This window comes from Balaenoptera ricei, chromosome 3 (genome assembly GCF_028023285.1).
Source record: "Balaenoptera ricei isolate mBalRic1 chromosome 3, mBalRic1.hap2, whole genome shotgun sequence".
Lineage (NCBI taxonomy): Eukaryota > Metazoa > Chordata > Mammalia > Artiodactyla > Balaenopteridae > Balaenoptera > Balaenoptera ricei.
The window spans coordinates 172,823,870-172,841,036 of NC_082641.1; the positions used below are offsets into that span (position 1 = coordinate 172,823,870).

The following is a 17,167-nucleotide window of genomic DNA, read 5'->3' on the forward strand; positions in this document are numbered from 1 at the left end:
CAGTGAGGACCCATTTTCTGTGTTGTCGTCCTGTATCCCCAGGGCTCAGAATTATTCCTGGCCTCTAATGCATGCCAAAGAAAAAAACAACAGCAATAGTGTTAATCATAGCTTATTCATGGTGCTACTGTGTACCAACCTCTATTTGAAGCTCCTTACATAAATCATCTCCAGTCTTCAGAACAACCCTACCAAGCAGGGACTAGCTTTTCTGTTTTATTTTTTGGTTTTTTTTGGCGGCGCCTCTTGGCTTGCAGGATCTTCGTTCCCCAACCAGGGATAGAACCTAGCCCTGACAGTGAAAGCACTGAGTCCTAACCACTGGACCACCAGGGAATTCCCCCAAGTAGGGACCGTTGTTATCCCCATATTACAGAAGAGGAAGCTGAGGCCCAGAGAGGTTTAGGGACTTGAGATTGCATAACCAGGGAGTTTCAGTGTTGAGTTTGAAGCCTGAGAAGCCTAACTGCAAAGTCTGAGTTTGCTAAATGGAAGAATGGGGCCCTGATGGGAAAGGAGCCCCTTAGGGCATTCAGCATTGTGCCCCTAAGCCCCTGCCTCTCCACCTTTCCTTTCTGGTCTCCACAGCCGACAAACTCGCAAGCCCAGCCCCCAGATCCCCTGCCGGGCTACGGGGAGGGGTGGGAACCCAGCAGGTAAGGGGTTTACTCTCCTCCCCATTGTGGGTTTGCAGAGGTGCCTCCCAGGCTACCCAGGTTGGGGGCAAGCCATTAAAGGTGGATCTGGGGACTTCCCTGGTGGGCCAGTGGTTAAGACTCCACGCTCCCAATGCAGGGGGCCAGGGTTTGATCCCTTGTCAGGGAACTAGATCCCGCATGTCACAACTAAGATCCTGAATGCTGCAACTAAGACCCGGCACAGCCAAATACAAAAATAAATAAACATTAAGAACAAAACAAAGCAAACAACAACAAAAAAGGTGGATCTGGAGGGAGTTCCCCGGTGCCCTTAGTGGCTAGGACTCAGCGCCTTCACTGCCTAGGACCCGGTTCAATCTCTGGTCAGGGAACTGAGATCCTGCAAGCCACGCAGCTCAGCCAAAAAAAAAAAAAAAAAAGGGGGGATCTAGAGAGCACAGATTCCACCTACCAGACAGCAGGGTTGGCTGCCCAGGACAGACAGAAAGACAGACAAACAGATGATCCTCAGCCAGCTGACCACTCTCTTGAGCCTGCTCACTGGGGCCTGGCTGCCCACAGGCTCAGGGAGGCCTGGACCCCGAGGCCTCCCAGCTCAGCCCCAGGCTGCTGCCAATGAGACCCCAGTCTCTTGGTCAAGGGGCTCCAGCTTTCCCAGTGCCATCCTCTGCCCTTGGCAGCTGGAAGGCCTTCTTGGGCCTGCAGAAAACTGGGCAGCTGGGGACAGGCAGGCTGCAGCATGGGCAGGATGTGGCCATCACTGTCTCTGCCACTGGACCCACAGGAAGTGGCCCAGGAGATGTGCAAAGCTGTGCCCTTCACTCAAGTAGGGGAAGGAGAGGGCTGGGTTTCAGTGTTGATAGAGCACAGGCTGTGGCACCAGACAGATTTGGGGTCAACCCTCCATCCTTCACCTAAATGTCTCTGATCTTCAGTTTTCTCCCTTGTAAAATGGGGCATAAGCATCTCCCACCTGGGCCAATGCAAGTGCTGCCATCTTGGTCTCCCAGCTTCTGCTATGGCCACCCAGTCTCCTGAGTCTAGTTTTCCATATAGTGGCCAGAGGGCATCTGGGAACACCTGAGTCTGATCACATCCCTCCTCTGCTCAGAACCCTCCATGGCTCCCACTTCACTCAGAGTGAACGTCCAAGTCCTTCCTGTGGCCCACAAGGCCCTGCACAAAATGCCTGTCATCTCCTGCCCTTACCTCCTCCCACTCTCCCCCTCACGCGCTTTCCTGCTGCCGCACCAGCCATCTTGCTTTTCTCCAGACACACCAATATTATGTCCACCTCAGGTCCTTTGCACTGGCTGTTCCCTTTGCCTCTAGCACTCCCCACCCCCAACATTCTATGGTTCCTTCTCTCACCTCCTCAGGTTTTTACTCAGATGTTGTTTTAAAATGTTCCCCCTTTCTGCTTTATTTCTCTCTGTAGTTCACATCATCACCTAACAAATGAAATTGATTTTGTAGTCGCATTTACCATCTATCTCCGCACTAGAATGTTTGCTCCACCAGGGCAGAGATTTTTATGTCTTGTTCACTTCTGTAGCCCCATCCCGGCTCTAGAGCAGAGCCAGGCACACAGTGGGCACTCAGTATTTGTTGAATGAATGAATGAATGAATAATAGTAGTACTTGCCTCCTAAGGGCTATTGGGCAGCCTGAATGAGAGGGGTAAGGGAAGCACTCTTACAGCTGCATTCAGTTGGCGCTCCATAAAGGTTTTGATAATTCATACCATGTGTTGTTTATGGCCCAGGTTTTGGAGCTAGGCGTACCTAAGTTCAACTTCTGCCTCAGCTGCTGATTTCTGTGTGACCCAGGGCAAGTGGCTTTCCTTCTTTATGCCTCAAGTCCCACCTTTGCAAAAGGGAGTTAATAATAGTTGAGAACTCATGCAAAGTGTTTGGCACCATGCCTACCAGAGTGTCAGTTCCCAAGACCCCTTGGCTTGTTATCCATTCAGCAAACTTTCATTGAATCCAGACAACTCGGTGGTATTGCACAGCCCTGGACCAGCTGCCTCAGTTGCCCCATACAGCCATGCACACTGCACACAGCAGAGGGGACCCCTGACCTGGGATCCAGCTGTGTACCCTCTCCCAGAGCTGCAACTGTCCCAGGGGGGCACAAGGATGCTCTAAGGGCTAGCAGTCCCCTTGGCAGCTGTGTAGTCTTAGGCAAGCAAGGGACTTCTTTGAGCCTCAGTTTCCTCATCTGTAAATGGGGATGTTAATGGTTCCAGCCTTGCAGCATTGTGGGGAGGAGGGAGTTCCTCAAAGGTGAGCAGCATGGGCTCGGCAGGGTGTTAGGGTTCGGCAAGTGTTAGGTTTTGTTATGATGCACCTCTTGGGGCTATAGCCATAAACAAGACGGAAAGAGTCCCTGCCTTCAGGTAGTGAATATTCTGGGAGAGAGAGGAACATTAACAATCCCCCAAAGAGACATAACAATAAATTGCTATGAGACCCTGGAGAAAGAGATGAGGATGCTAGGAGAAAGACTGCCAGGAGGGTGAAATTTGTCTTGGGGGTGCTTCTGAGGAAGGAAGGATGAGCTGGAATGAGCTCTGGGAAGGGTGGATGGAAGAGAAGTCCAGGTGGAGGGCGCAGCAGGGGCAACGTCCCGGAGGCAGGCACAAGTTTGGTGCATTGAAAGAACAGCGAGGAATAGAACTACCATATGATCCAGCAATCCCACATGTCCAGGGCATATACCTGGACAAAGCTATAATTCAAAAAGATACATGCACCCCTATGTTCATAGCAGCACTATGCACAATAGCCAAGACATGGAAACAACATAAATGTCCATCAACAGATGAATGGATAAAGAAGATGTGTACATATATACAATGGAATACTACTCAGCCATAAAAAGAACGAAATAATACCATTTGCAGCCACAAGGATGCAACTAGAGATTATCATGCTAAGTAAAGTCAGAAAGAGAAAGACAAATACCATATGATATCACTTATATGTGGACTCTAAAATATGGCACAAATGAACCTATCTACAAAACAGAAACAGACTCACAGACATAGAGAACAGACTTGGGGTTGCTGAGGGGGAGGGGGGTGGGGGAAGGATGGAGTGGGAGTTTGGGGTTAGTGGATGCAAACTATTACATTTAGAATGAATAAACAACAAGGTCCTACTGTATAGCACAGAGAACTATATCCAATCTCCTGGGATAAACCATAATGGAAAAGAATATAAAAAAAGAATATGTATATATGTGTGTGTGTAACTGAGTCACTTTGCCGTACAGCAGAAATTAGTACAACATTGTAATCAATTATACTTCAATTAAAAAAAAAAAAAAAGAAAGAAAGAATAGGGACTTCCCTGGCGGTCCAACAGTTAAGACTCCGTGCTTCCAATGCAGGGGGCTCGGGTTTGATCCCTAGTTGGGGAATTAAGATCCCACATGCCGCATGGTGCGGCCAAAAAATTTAAAAAGGGGGACTTCCCTGGCAGTCCTGTGGTTAAGACTTCTCTTTCCAATGCAGGGGGTGCGGGTACGATCCCTGGTCAAGGAGCTAGGATCCCACATGCCTCGGGGCCAAAAAACCAAAACATAAAACAGAAGCAATATTGTAACAAATTCAATAAAGACTTTTAAAATGGTCCACATCCAGGAATAAAGACGCAGACGTAGAGAATGGACTTGAGGACACAGGGAGGGGACGAAGTGAGAGAGTGGCATGGACATATATACACTACCAAATGTAAAATAGATAGCTAGTGGGAAGCAAACGCATAGCACAGAGAGATCAGCTCGGTGCTCTGTGACCACCTAGAGGGGTGGGATAGGGATGAGGGGAGGGAGACGCAAGAGGGAGGAGATGTGGGGATATATATGTATATGTATAGCTGATTCACTTTGTTATAAAGCAGAAACTAACACACCATTGTAAAGCAATTATACTCCAATAAAGATGTTAAAAAAAAAATGGTCCACATCAAAAAATAAATAAATAAAAAAGAAAGAGAGAAAGAACATCGAGGAGACCAGGGTGGCTGGGGCAGTGAGGGGGGGAAGGGCAGGGAGATGTGGAGGCGGGAGGGCGGATGGAGGGTCCAGGGTTTAAACAGAGAAGGGCCATGATCTGGGAGCAAGTTGATAGATCCACTTAGGTGGAGGAGATCATAGGAAGAACTAGCATTTACTGAGTGCCAACTGTGTGCCAGGCAATGAGCTAAGGGTTTTCTGTTTAATCCCCCCCAGGGATCCTGGAATACCACCCTTCCTATTGTCCCTCACCCCTGGAGGTGGCAGCAGCTTCCTACAAGTGCCAATCCCCAGCCCACCTTATCCTTATCATCATCTCCTGCTAGGGAAAAGCAGCCCTGCTCTGTATTAATTCTCTCTGTCGAAAGGCCTAGAGTGGTTTTCTTTTTTTTCCTGGTTGAACTTTGATGATTTTACAGGTGAGAAAACTGACGCCCAGAGAGGTTGAGTAAGTTGCCCCAAGGCACACAGCCAGCAGATGGCAGAGTCAGAATTTGAACCCAGGCATCCATACCTCTCTAGGTAGGATGAAGTCTCTGGCTCCAGATTCCACTGCCCCTGACTCATCTCCCTGCCTCTGGCCCCAGGTGCTCTCCCGGCTGGGCTTCATGGCTGTCCACCTCCTCAATCACCTCTGCTTTGGCCACTGCTCCTCTTCCTACATCCCCGCTCATCCTCTGCAACAGCTGTGTGCCCGCTCGCACGCGCTGGGCACCTGTGGTTCTCTGGTGTTGGGCGGGCAGCCCAGCCTCCCGTCGCCAGGTGAAGGATGTCCACTGTGCGGGCTGAGGGGTGTCAGTGCAGACCAAAGGCACGAGCTGAGCATCACGAATGGACACACAGATGCACGCACCTTGGAGAGACGGGGGAAGACAGGCTGAGAATGATGCCAACCTGGACCATGCACACTGGGTCCAGCAACCAGGGACGCAGGGACAGCCAGACAGGTGTCCAGAGTCCTCACCCTGCTCCTAGGGACGCAGGCACAGCCCCAGCCATGGGGGTGGACCGCTCATAGTCAAAGTGCACATTTATTGAGCCCTCGCTGTTTGCCAGGCCCTGCTCTAAGTCTCTGATAAGTACCAACTCATGTCATCCTCAGAGCAGCCCCGTGACATAGGGATTAGTAGCATCACATTTTACAGAAAAGGAAACCTGAGTCCCAAGAGGCAAAGTCACTCACTCAGAGTCACACAGCAGTACATGGCAGAGGTGGCATCTGAACCCAAGGCATGGTGGTTCCTGTTTTTAACCACCAAGCTGGACCTCCTCTCACAGGATGAGTCAAAGACACTCCCAGCTGCAGGAAAGATAGATGGCCCCACCCAGACTAGGAGACGCAGTGATGACACGGTCCTAGCGATCCCGAGAAACCAAGGCCGGGAGGCAGACAGAGCTGCTGGGGGAAACCTGGGTCCCCGAGTCAGAAGCAGGACACACGTGCCCCCAGCTGCCCCTCCTGTCCCTCCCCACCCCCCCACCCCCAGTCTCCACACAGCAGCATGCCCAGTGTGGCATCTACAGGAACCATAAAGGTTGGCCGAGTCTAGTTGTGTGTGTGTACGTGTGTGTGTGTGCATTTCTCCAGTTGGGGTCTCCTGGGAGTGGGTGGCCCTGTGCTGGAGCGTGGGCATCAGGGGCACTCCTTCCTCAGCTGGGCTCAGGGTCTGCAGTGGACGAGGGCAGCCTGGCTTTGGGCGGCTGGAACCAGGGCCCTAGCAGATGGGCCCGTCTGGCACAGACGCGGGGACATGTGGCGCTGTCAGGGTTGCCTCCAAATGCCCCCCGGAGCGCAGGGCGGGGGCTGGCCAGGCCCCCCTCAGCCTTCTTCCTGCCTCAGGAAGGAAGGCCCCAGGTGAGGGGAGCAGGAGGAGGGGACCCGAGGAAACAGATGGGCCAGTGGGGCGTGGGAGCCTGTGACCTCTGACCTCACAGGCCTGCACAGAGGGGTGGGAACAGGCCAGGCAGGCAGCTCCCAAGGCCCTGCTCCAAGAGCCCTGAAGTGGGGGGTGATCACCAGGGGCCCACAGAGTCGGGGACATACTTTCCCTCCTCCCTCCAGGGTTCTGTGCCAACCCCAAGCAGTGTCCGAGTGGGCAGCTCAGCCCTGGCACCGCGAGCACCCCTCTCTCTGGCAGGCATGAAGCGCCTGCTTTCCCCCCTTTCAGCTGTGCCCACCTCCTGCCAGCCGGGGAGCCAGCTGGGAACCTTGGTGCCAGGGGGGCCCCCGGAGTCCCTGCCCCCTCCCGGGCAATGCCAGCCGGCCCCCACCCCCACCCCCCAGGCCCAGTAATGGGTGGGTAATGAGTGCTGGGGGAGCGGGGGAGGGGTGGGGAATGCAGGTGCCACAGGCGCTGGCACAGGGGCCGATAATCAGGTTTGCCAACGCCATCTGTCACCGCGCGAGCATCTGGGGCTCAAGGTGACCCTGTCACCCTCAGTTACAATTACGAGTTTGGCATCTGTATTAAAGCCCGCCAGCCGGCCAGGCGGGGGGGGGGGGGGCGGAGCTGGGGTGGGCATGGGGGTGCGCGGTGAGCCCCATCCCGGGGGTCCCGTTCCCAAGGGCTGCATGGCTGCCAAGGCACGGGGCTCCTCTGTGCCTGGGAGAGTTCGTGTATGTGTGTGTGTGTGTCTGTGTGTGTGTGTGCCAGCCTCCACAATTCTGTGAGCGAGTGTATCTGCGCGCAGGGCTGGGAGTCATGGGTTTTTGTGTGTTCTGGGCGTGGTAGTTGTGTGTCTGAGCTTGGTGGGATGGCCAGGGCTGGGGGGCAGCTCTGAGATCATGTGGGTACACAGATGGGCATGTGTTCATGTGCTGGGAGAGGAGCGTATGGCAGTTCCAGGTGTCTTTGGGTGACGATGTGTGTCCGGGTGAATGCATGATGGTGTGTGTGTGTGTGTGTGTGTGTGTGTGTGTGTGTGTATGTGATTGTGCATGTGTATCTGAGGGTGTGTGGTGCTGTACACCTGATGGTCACAGGCTGTATGTTTGGGTGTGTGGGTCTGTGTATAAGATCCTGCCGAAGTGTGTATGTGTGTGTTTGTGAATGAACAGGGGCAGCAGCTGGGAGAGGCTCTGTGTGGTCACTGCAGGGCTCCTCTCCTGCCCCTTCACTTTGTTCCTGTCCTCACCAACCCCTGCTGGCAGGGCTCTAATGTGGGGGACTTGGGGAAGGCAGGGAGCTGGCTCTGAGGAGGGCTCTGGGTTCTTGGATCTGGATTCTGGGTTCTTGATTTCTACTTTTTTTTTTTTTTGGTCACGTCACGTGGCCTGTGGGATTTTTAATTCCCTGACCAGGGATCGAACCCGGGCCCTGGCAGTGACAGCACCAAGTCCTAACCACTGGACTGCCAAGGAATTCCCGCTGGGTCCTTGATTCTAGATTCTGGAGGATAGGATCTAGATTTTTGGATTCTGGATTGTGGGCACTTGGACCTGGATTTTAGATTCTGGGTCCTGAGTTCTTGGATCTGGATTCTAGGTCTTGGTTTCTGGGATCTAGATTCAGATTCTGGATTCTGAGATCTGGTTTTGGATTCTGGGATTGGGATTCCAGGCTCTGAATTCTGGGTCTGGGTCCTTGCTACTGGACCTTGGCTTCCCGTCTCTGGGTTCTGTGTGTTGACTTTGGCCTGTCCTCTCTGCCCTTCTATTCAGACAGGGCCACTGGGCTGCCCACCATCCCCTGCACACACCCCACCCCCTAACCTGATGGGTGCAGATAACATGCATGGCCACCAGGGGACACCCTTGGTTCAGATTTGGGCCAAGCTGACCTAGACGTGGAGGAGTTAGGGGACCACCATAGCCCGGATTGACACAGCTCTTTGAGGGGGACGGGGACAGGGCTTCACCTCCCTCCCCACCCCTCCCAGTGTCGGCTGGTGACCAATGTCTGTCAAACATGGAGAACTGGACCCAGCATCCCCATAGATACCCATCCGGATCAAGGGACAGGGTGCCCAGTCAGTGGGTCAGATTGGGCAGAAGGCACATGTGTGTCTGTGAAGGTGTCAATGAATGTACGGAAACATCTGTGCCTGTGTGAGGGTGCACTGTGTGTCTGGAGTGGCCACATATGACAGCGTTCCCATGGAGCCTGAGCCCGTGTGGTGGCGTATGGCCATGTGTTACCGGGACTACGTGTCTGGCAGGATCCTCATGTGACGGCACATCTAGGGGCCGTATCTGTAACTGTGAGTGCCACTCTGATGTGGGGTACTAGTCCCTGTCATACGGGTGTGTCTGGCTATGACCATGACTGGGTCACTGGGTGGCTGTGGGTGTATCTGTGGGTGTCACTGTGCTCATGAGGGTGTCTTGCAGTGTCTGCGGGAGGGTCCCCGAAGACTGGGACCCTGTGTCAATGATGTCTTGTCAGCTGGTGTGTGAAGATGTGTAGGAAAGAGGTGTGCATTCTGAGAGTGTCGAACCAGGGAAGGCGTGTGGTCCAAAAGGGGGTCGAGAAGGGACCAAGGTGGGTGGGACCAGAGGCGCTCAGAGCATTTCCTTCATTTCTTCCCTAGGTATCTCTCTGAACCTCGTTCTCACTGGGTTTCTCTATGGCAGTGTCTCTTCCCACCTCTCAGCATCTCTGACTTTGTCTGCGGGTCCTGGTCCTCTGCCTCATCCTGTTGCCAGGCACAGTGTGCTCCATGGGTATTGGCTGGCTGGTCCTGTCTCCCACTCCAGCCCTTGAATCTTCCATCTCGATCTCCGACTCTGCCTCCCTTTGGCCCTTTCTCTCTGTCCTTCCTTATTTGTGCGTTTCTCTTGCAGGTCTCTCCCATCTCTCTTTCTCCATCTCTGTCTCTCTCTCGGCTTCTAAGTGTCTTTGCCCATCTACAGCTCTGTCTGTCTCTCTCCATCTCTTGTCTCTCCCCGTCTCTATCTCTCCCAGTCTCTGCCGGCTCGAGTGGGTCCGGGTGGGTCCGGGACAGCCCGGCCCGGGCGCCGCTGCGAACAATGCCCCATTCACGCGGCCAGTCAGCGCCATGGCAACGCGCCCGCCCCGCCCTCCCCGCGTGCGGGCCGCTCGTGCCAAGAGGATGCCATGGTTACGTCAGGCGCGTGCCCGCCCCGCGCGCTCGTGAAGGGGCCGGGCCAGCAGGGGGCGCTCCGCGGTACCCTCTGCCTGGAGTCAGGCGAGGCCATGCTCCTTCAAGGGGCCTTCAGCCACTCATTGCCTCAGTGTCCCCTTCTGTAAAACATCAGGGATGGGCAGAGTGAGATCCTGTGTGCTTCTGTGTGTGTGTGTGTGTGTTTTCATGCCTGTGTGTGATGGTGAGTGCCTGTGTAGTTTGGGTGTGATGGTGTATCTGTGTGTTTGTGGTCTTTTGACTGTGTGCCCTTGTGTTTGTATGCCTGGGGTGTGTGTGTGTGTGTGTGTGTGTGTGTGTGTCGGTGGTTTGGGTGTGATTATGTGCTTGTGAATTCGTGTGACAGTGTGTGTGTCCGTGTTTGCATGCCTGAGGGGTGGGTGTGAGAGAGACAGAGAGAGATGGTGGGTGTCTGTGGTTTGGGTGTGATTATGTGTTTGTGATTGTGGGTTCATGTGATAGTGTGTGTGCCTGTGTTTGCATGCCTGGTGTGTGTGTGTGTGTGTGTGTGATGGTGGATGGCCCCGTCGTTGGGTGTGGTTGTGAGTTTGTGTGACGGTTGTTTGTGGGTCTGGGGGTCCGTGTTCACAAACTCATATGTGCCTATGTGTGTACTGGGTATAGGTTCCAAGGACTGCCAGGGCTTGGCTGAGCCCCCCCTCACCTGAGGGCCTCCTGGCGCAGAAGGGGGTACCCAGCTGCCTGGGACCTCCGACTCCCCACAGGTTCAGGAGAGCCCCAGCTGATGAATATTCATGAGGCAGAGGGGCTGGCACCCACCGCCTACAGCTGCGCGTCTATTAGCCCCCCTACTCTCCAGGCACCAACTGCAGTGGGGAGAGGGGGGTAGCAGCGTGGGCCTCTCCCCGTCTCCATGACTTGGGGGGCTGGAGGGCTTCCTAGTGACTACTGTGGGGGTCATGTCAGTGTGCCTGGCTGCTTGTTGGGATGGCTAAGGGACTGTCTCAACGTTGTGACAGGCATTGGGGAGAATGACTGTTGTGTGACAGGATGTCCTTGTCACTGTGGTGTGGCTGTCCCCCACTGTCTCTTTGTAGCTCTGTCCGGGGACTCTAGGCAGTGCGAGATGTGTGCCTGTCACCTGCAACAGTGAGACGCTGAGTGCATGTCATCAGAACGTCTGTGAGCAGTTCTGCAGTGGCCTGTACCTGCTGGCTACCTGCTCTGTGACAATCAGGGTGTGTTGTCGCGTTATTGGAGCAACTGGTTGGGTTCAAACTTTGCTCGAGGGGCAGCTGTGCACCACACCCTGGGAATGAAGTGCTCAGATCTGCTTCCCCTCCTTGTGACCTAGTGGGGCAGTGACTCCGTGTGGCCACGTGGCTAACACAGCTGAAGGGGCACCCGGACCAGGTATGTGAGTGTGCCCCTGCTGGTCAGACACGGATACAGTGTGAGGGTCAGTGTGTCAGGGTAAGTGTGAGGATGTGTGAGACAGTGTGGTTGAAGGCATGTGTGACCAGAATCCTTGAGGCTGTGATGGTATTTCTGTGTGTGACAGGATGGCTGGGGGTGTGACAGGCAGCGTTGCTGGTTGAAGGTGTGACAATGTGGCTCTGTGTGTGGTTGAAGGTGTGACAGCATGTGTGACAGTGTGACTGAAGATGAGACAGTGTGGCTGTGTGTGGCTGTGTGATTGAAGGTGTGATGGTGACACTATGTGTGTGACAGTGAGTGTGTGATGACATGAGCCAAGGGGCTATGACTGTCCCGCCCCCACCCCAAGGCTGCACAGGGAGCCCAGCTACACTGTCACACACAGCTACACTGTCACATCCTCAGCAATGCTGTCACATACAGCCGTGGTGTCTTACCTTTGTGCTGGATCGAGAGGCCTTGTGACATGGGAGTGGCAGCTGCTCAGCCTGAGGACACATGTGGGCCTGAGACAGGGGATACCTGGAGATCCAGTGCCAGCCGGGGCTCTGCCTTGCTGCTGTCTTCCCTCTGCAGGCTGGGTTGGGGAGTGGCCTCCAGATGCGGTGGGGATGGGGGTGAGGGGGGCTCCTCTGGTCTGGGGGACTCCAGCTTGGGCCCTGGTATGTGGCTGGGTGGCCCCTGATGCTCAGCCAGGGACACAGTGTGGCTGGCCTCACCCCCCTGATACCCACACCCTGGTCGGCAGGGTGGTGGCGGTACACAGAGGCCCCATTCAGGAGCCAGGGCCAGGTTTCCAGGACGGGTGGGGTGGGTCTCCAGCCGGCTGCAAATGAAATGTTTCCCCAGCTCCTTCCCTTGCCTCCAGATGAGCGTTAGCCACAGGAAGCCCTGCCGCCTGCCTGTCCTTGGCGCTAGCCGTGCTGTGCTGCTGGGGCACGTGTGAGTGTGTCTGTGGCACCTTGTGCACAGCTGCGGGCTGGCCTGAGTATCCCCATTTGTGATTTGGGGATGCCTGTGTGTGTCTTTGGGTGTCAGTGTGTGATCAGTTGTGACAATGGATGATCCTGTGTGTCTGTGTATATGTGATCTGTATATCTTTGTGTCACCCTGCGTGTGCCACATCTATGGATGATTTTGAGAACATCTGTGTACGTGACTCAAAAGGTCTGTAAAACTTTGTGTAATTGTGTGACTTTGTGTGGCCTCGTGTGTATCCGTGTAACTGGACTCAGCATATGATTCTGGGAGTCTGTATAACTGGGTTTGTCTTTGTGAGTCAGTGTAAATCTGAGTCTCTATGGGGGAGGTCTATGTGATGGTGAAGGTCTTTGTGTGTGACTGGAGTGTTATTGGTGTCACTCTGTGGGTGGCTCTGGGGAGATCTGTGTGGGATTCTCTCTGCAGCCGTGTGCCTGTGTGTCTGTGTACTAAGGGTGTGCGACAGCATTTCTGGGTGATCCTGTGTCTGTGTGTGATTACGGCATTTTACATGACTGCTCAGAGGAGGAGGAGGGTCTGTATCTTTGTGTGTCTGAGCACGCCTGTGTGTGTCTTTGTGATTCTGTGTGCACGTGACTGTAGGCGTCTGGTGTGTGTGTGTGGCATGGACGCAGGTGCCTGGCCAGGTGTGCCTTGACAGTGGGGCTGTAACTCCTCACTCCCCACTACAGGTTCCCGGCCCAGGGAGGGGGCAGCGAGCACAAGGCTAGGACCCCAGCCTGGGCACAGACCACGTCCTCCAGGCTGGGCAGGAGAGGCGTAAGGCCCTCTTGGGGAGTGGGGATCCCCAGTCCTGCCAGGAGGGCCTAGAGCACCCCTCCCCGACCCTGGCAGCACCCTCAGCCTGGCTCTTGACTTATCTTGTGTACCAGATGTTCATCCTCCTCTGCGGAGAGGCCTGCCCACCTGCCCCGGAGCCCAGCAATGCCTGGCCCCACCTTTGGTGGCCCAGGACTTGGCTGCTGGAGCCCAGATGTTTTGGTACCACCTCCTACTGCCCCCAGCATCCTGGCTGGGTAATGCCATGGGCCTGGTGCCCACTCCTCCCTCCTCCTCCCCCCGCACACCTGCATTGTAAGAACACACCTGCTGCCAGCCGCAGCCAGGTGGGCAGCCCCGGCAGGGAGGAATGTGGGAGATTCCAGCTGTGGCATCCCAGCTGTACATAGCTCCCCCCCCCCCCCGCAACACCCTTCTCCCCTGTGATTTCTTGAAGGCCAGGTGTGGTCCTAAGACCTGGGCTCTGGGGGAGGGGGGAGGGAGAGGGGGAGGGGGGCCCCGGGTGTCCTCCAGGGCAACCCCTCAGCCTCTCTGTAAAAATCCTCCCAGCTGGCAGCTGTGGAGAGGGGAGCAGAGTGGATGTGGATGTGTGTGCATGGTGTGGGGGGTGTTTGTTGTGGGTATGGGGGTGGTCTGAGCAACGTGGAGAGAATTCTGAGTGCGGATATGTTCATGAATATGGGGAAAATGTTTTGTTTGTGGGAACATGGATGGATGTGCGAGTGTGTAAGGAAGAGAGAGGGTGTGTGTGTGCACACAGGGAGGGTGTTGTGGTGTGAGGGTGTGTGAATGGAAGGATGGGTGTTGTGTGTGTGTGGATGGATGTTGTGTCTGTGTGTATGAATGGAATGCGTGTGTGAAGTGGGTATGGGATGCTGGTTCAAGCAGAGCCCAGGCTTGGCGCCAGAGGCGGGACCGGGAGGGTGAGGAGGGAGTGGGCAGACCCCAGCCCTAGGGGCTGGCACGGATGGTGGAACAGGGCTGGGAGGACAGGCCGGCAGGTGGGGAGAGGACTGAGCCAAAGTTGATGGGACTTCTGAGGGGTTACCCCTTCATGGCTGTTTGCAGAGGGGCAAGGAGGGTCCACCTGTCTTTCGAGGTCTCCCCAATCCCCCAGTTACACTAAAGATCCCAGACACCCCAAACCCTTCAACCATTCCTCCCCCCTTCTCCAAACCTTTCCTATTGCCCCCCCTCCAGCCCCCCCACAGGCCCACACTGCTCCAATGTCCCCTTCACCCAGGCCCTGTAACCCCCCAGATTTATCCTCTGCTCCTTCCCTCAGCCATCCAAGCCCCACCTTGGCACCCCAAACCTCTCCTGGGCATACATATCCCCAGTTCCTTCTACCAGACATTCCAGCCTCTCTTGGGCCTCCTCAAAGGCCCCCAGACCCATCCCCGCAACTTCCTGCTTCCCTCCCCTCCCTATTCTCCCCCCCTTAACCTCACATCCCTTTCCTGAGCCATCCAAGCCCCCAGCCCCTTGATCCCCAAATCCCCTTCCTGCTCCTCCCCTCAGTCCCACATATCCTCCAGTGCCCTCCTGCAGCCCCTCCTCCATCCCCCCATGTAACCCCGCCCCTTCTCCTCGGCACCCGCCCCCCCCTCCGGTGCCTCCTCCCACACGCCCTCGGACTGCAGCGGTGGAGGCTTCGGCCGGGAGGCAGCAGCGGCGGCCCTGAAACTTTAAACGGTGTTAAAAGTTTCTGTTTACGAGAAGCCCTTGAATTTTTAAGGACGTATCGATTCCCTCTGCCACGGCCTTTCATCGGCAGCGGCTGCGATGCAGAGGGGGAAGGCTGGGTCGGATCGGCGGGATCCCAGGACAGAGCCCCCCAAGTACGGCAATGACAGACACACATGTACCCAGGCACATCCTCAGGCACACAGAGACCTCCCTCCCTGACACACATGCGCACACACACACCTAGTCACACACACCAACACAGCCTGATACACAGACCCATATCTCTGAAAAGACACAGAGCCCCGCTCCCTGACACACACAGTCACCTGTGTACACATACTCTGGTACACACAGATCTTCATCACTGCCCCAGACTCACAGGGACCCAACAGAGAGAAACACATTCCTAGTGACACCCATTAACACTTTCAGCCACACAGACCCTGATTACAGACAGACCCCCTGGGTCACACACACTCTGGGACGCGTAGAGAGACCCACATCCCTGCCACACATACACAAGCTTGTCACGTACACTGACACTTGCTGACAGAAAGAGCCTCACAGCTGATGCACACACTGTGGTCAGCTCAATACACACACACACATATTCACCTAGGCACGCTTGTCACCCCACTTCCTGTCAAAGACCAGACACTGCCAAGGTGACCTCTACACCTAACTCCCACTAGAATGTCAGCACCCCCCATCGCAGGGTCTTTTGTCTTGTTCCCTACTATGTCCCCAGTGCTAGGCACAGAGCCTGGCAGACACTCACCCTCTGACTCACAGACACCCCAGGTACACAGCCAGACCCGAATCACTGCTACACCACACTGGCCCATTCAAAGAGACTCCTAGACGGACATACACTGACCTGCACCTCCTTTCCCCCAGAGGACACCCGGACCCACCCAGACTCCCAAGAACACAACTCTGGCCACCCTGCCTCAAAGATGCAATGTGACCAGGAACACATCCCCTCAGGCATATTTTCACATGGACATACACACACGCCTGGGCATCGACACCCCTCCAACAGACAATGCATAGCTGAGAACTGCCACAGCTTCTTGCCCCAGGAGGGTGAGAAAGTGCTGGCTGCACCTGGCAGCAGGAGGGAGCTTTGCCTCGGCAGGAGCTGCCTGGGGGCTGCAGGCACCACCTCCCCGCCCACCCTGGGGATCACTTAAGGGCTCCCCTTGCCCCCATGCCAGGGTCCTCAGCACAAACCTTTCCCCCCATTCCTCTTTGCTCTGGAAATGGGGGACCAGGGGCCTGCATGAGGGGAATGGAGCCTCACCAAGGGGCTGTGAATACATGTACCTGAGACCTCAATGCCCATTTCTGTCCCTGATGGTTGGGCTGTGTGGTCCTTGCTAGATTTGTGTGTGTGTCCATGATCAGGGCCAAGTACAAGTTGTGTGTGTGTGTGTGTGTGTGTGTTGGGAGTGGGGCGTGGGAGGGGCCTGGGTGTATGTGTGTGATACCTGTGTACATCTGGGCATCAGGTGTGTGGTATGTGTTCCTGTGTGCTGTTGTCTCTGCCAGTGTCACTTTGTATCAGGGTCAGTGCTTTCCCTGTGTTTGGCATGTATGTCCTGGTGTCTGATGGTTTGTGTTTGTGTGACAGTGCATTAGTGCATCTGTTTTGGTGCAGCTTTGTGCGTGTGTTGTATGTGCATTTGGGTGTCTACGTATAGGAGTTGTGTGCCTGGAGTGTGTGAGGATGTGGTTGTGTGATCATGCCAGTGTCAATGTGTCAGCATGAATCTGTATATGTCAGCATGCACTGGTGTGTGTGTCTTGGTGTGTATCAGTGTGTGTCTGTGTGAGGCCCATATTGGAGTGTGTCCACCTGTATCTGGGAGTCTAAACATGGTTTGTTGTTGAAATGCATATGTGTGGGTATCATGTGATGGTGGGCCCTGTGTGCATGTCAGTGTGCGGGTTGTGGGTTGCTTTCCTAGTCTTGGTGGGGGGGTGTCGGTGCATGTGTGTGGGTTGTGTGCCTATGCTGTGTGCGCGTAGGTGACTGCGAGTGCTTTGTTGGAATGTGGAACGTGTGGCAATGCGTTCTGTACGTGACATGTATGGAGGGCTCCGAACCTCACTGCGTGTCAGCGTGTGTCTGCTTTGGAACGCGGGCCAGCACGTGTCGGGGTGGCCGTGTTGGCGTGCGCCCCCGCGCGCGCGTGTCTGAGTGTGTGTGTGTGTGCATGTGTGCGTGCATATGTGTGTGTGTTGTGTGTGTGTGTGTGCGCGCCGGCCGTCGCTCCCCCGCCCTGCCCGCCCCTCCCCGCGCCCCTCCTCCCGCCCGCGCCGCCCGCCCGCTCCCTCTCCCCGGAGTGCGCCGCTTCCAAACTTTGTCTAAACTTTCACTTTCACAGCGCGGCGGCGGCGGCGGCGGCGGCGGCGGCGGCGGCGGCGGGCGAGGGTGACCGGCCGAGCGGCGGCGGCATGGAGTAGACGCGCGGCGGCGGCTGCGGCGGCGGACGCGAGAGGCAGCGGCG

At 55.5% G+C, this 17,167-nt stretch overlaps 1 protein-coding gene and 1 non-coding gene across 2 annotated transcripts; one reads left to right on the forward strand and one right to left on the reverse strand.

Annotated features, from left to right (window-relative positions):
• Positions 1–1,159: 1,159 nt before the first annotated feature.
• On the forward strand, positions 1,160–17,123 carry DAND5 (DAN domain BMP antagonist family member 5). Its single transcript, XM_059919164.1, is given in 10 exon segments — positions 1,160–1,282; positions 1,284–1,414; positions 1,416–1,485; positions 5,270–5,346; positions 5,348–5,450; positions 5,452–5,493; positions 6,851–6,982; positions 9,587–9,809; positions 10,844–10,895; positions 17,045–17,123. Coding segments are annotated over 10 exon segments (1,032 nt in total).
• Positions 7,972–8,043, reverse strand: TRNAD-GUC (transfer RNA aspartic acid (anticodon GUC)). Its single transcript has one exon. It is a non-coding gene; the product is annotated as a tRNA-Asp (tRNA).
• Positions 17,124–17,167: the final 44 nt, after the last annotated feature.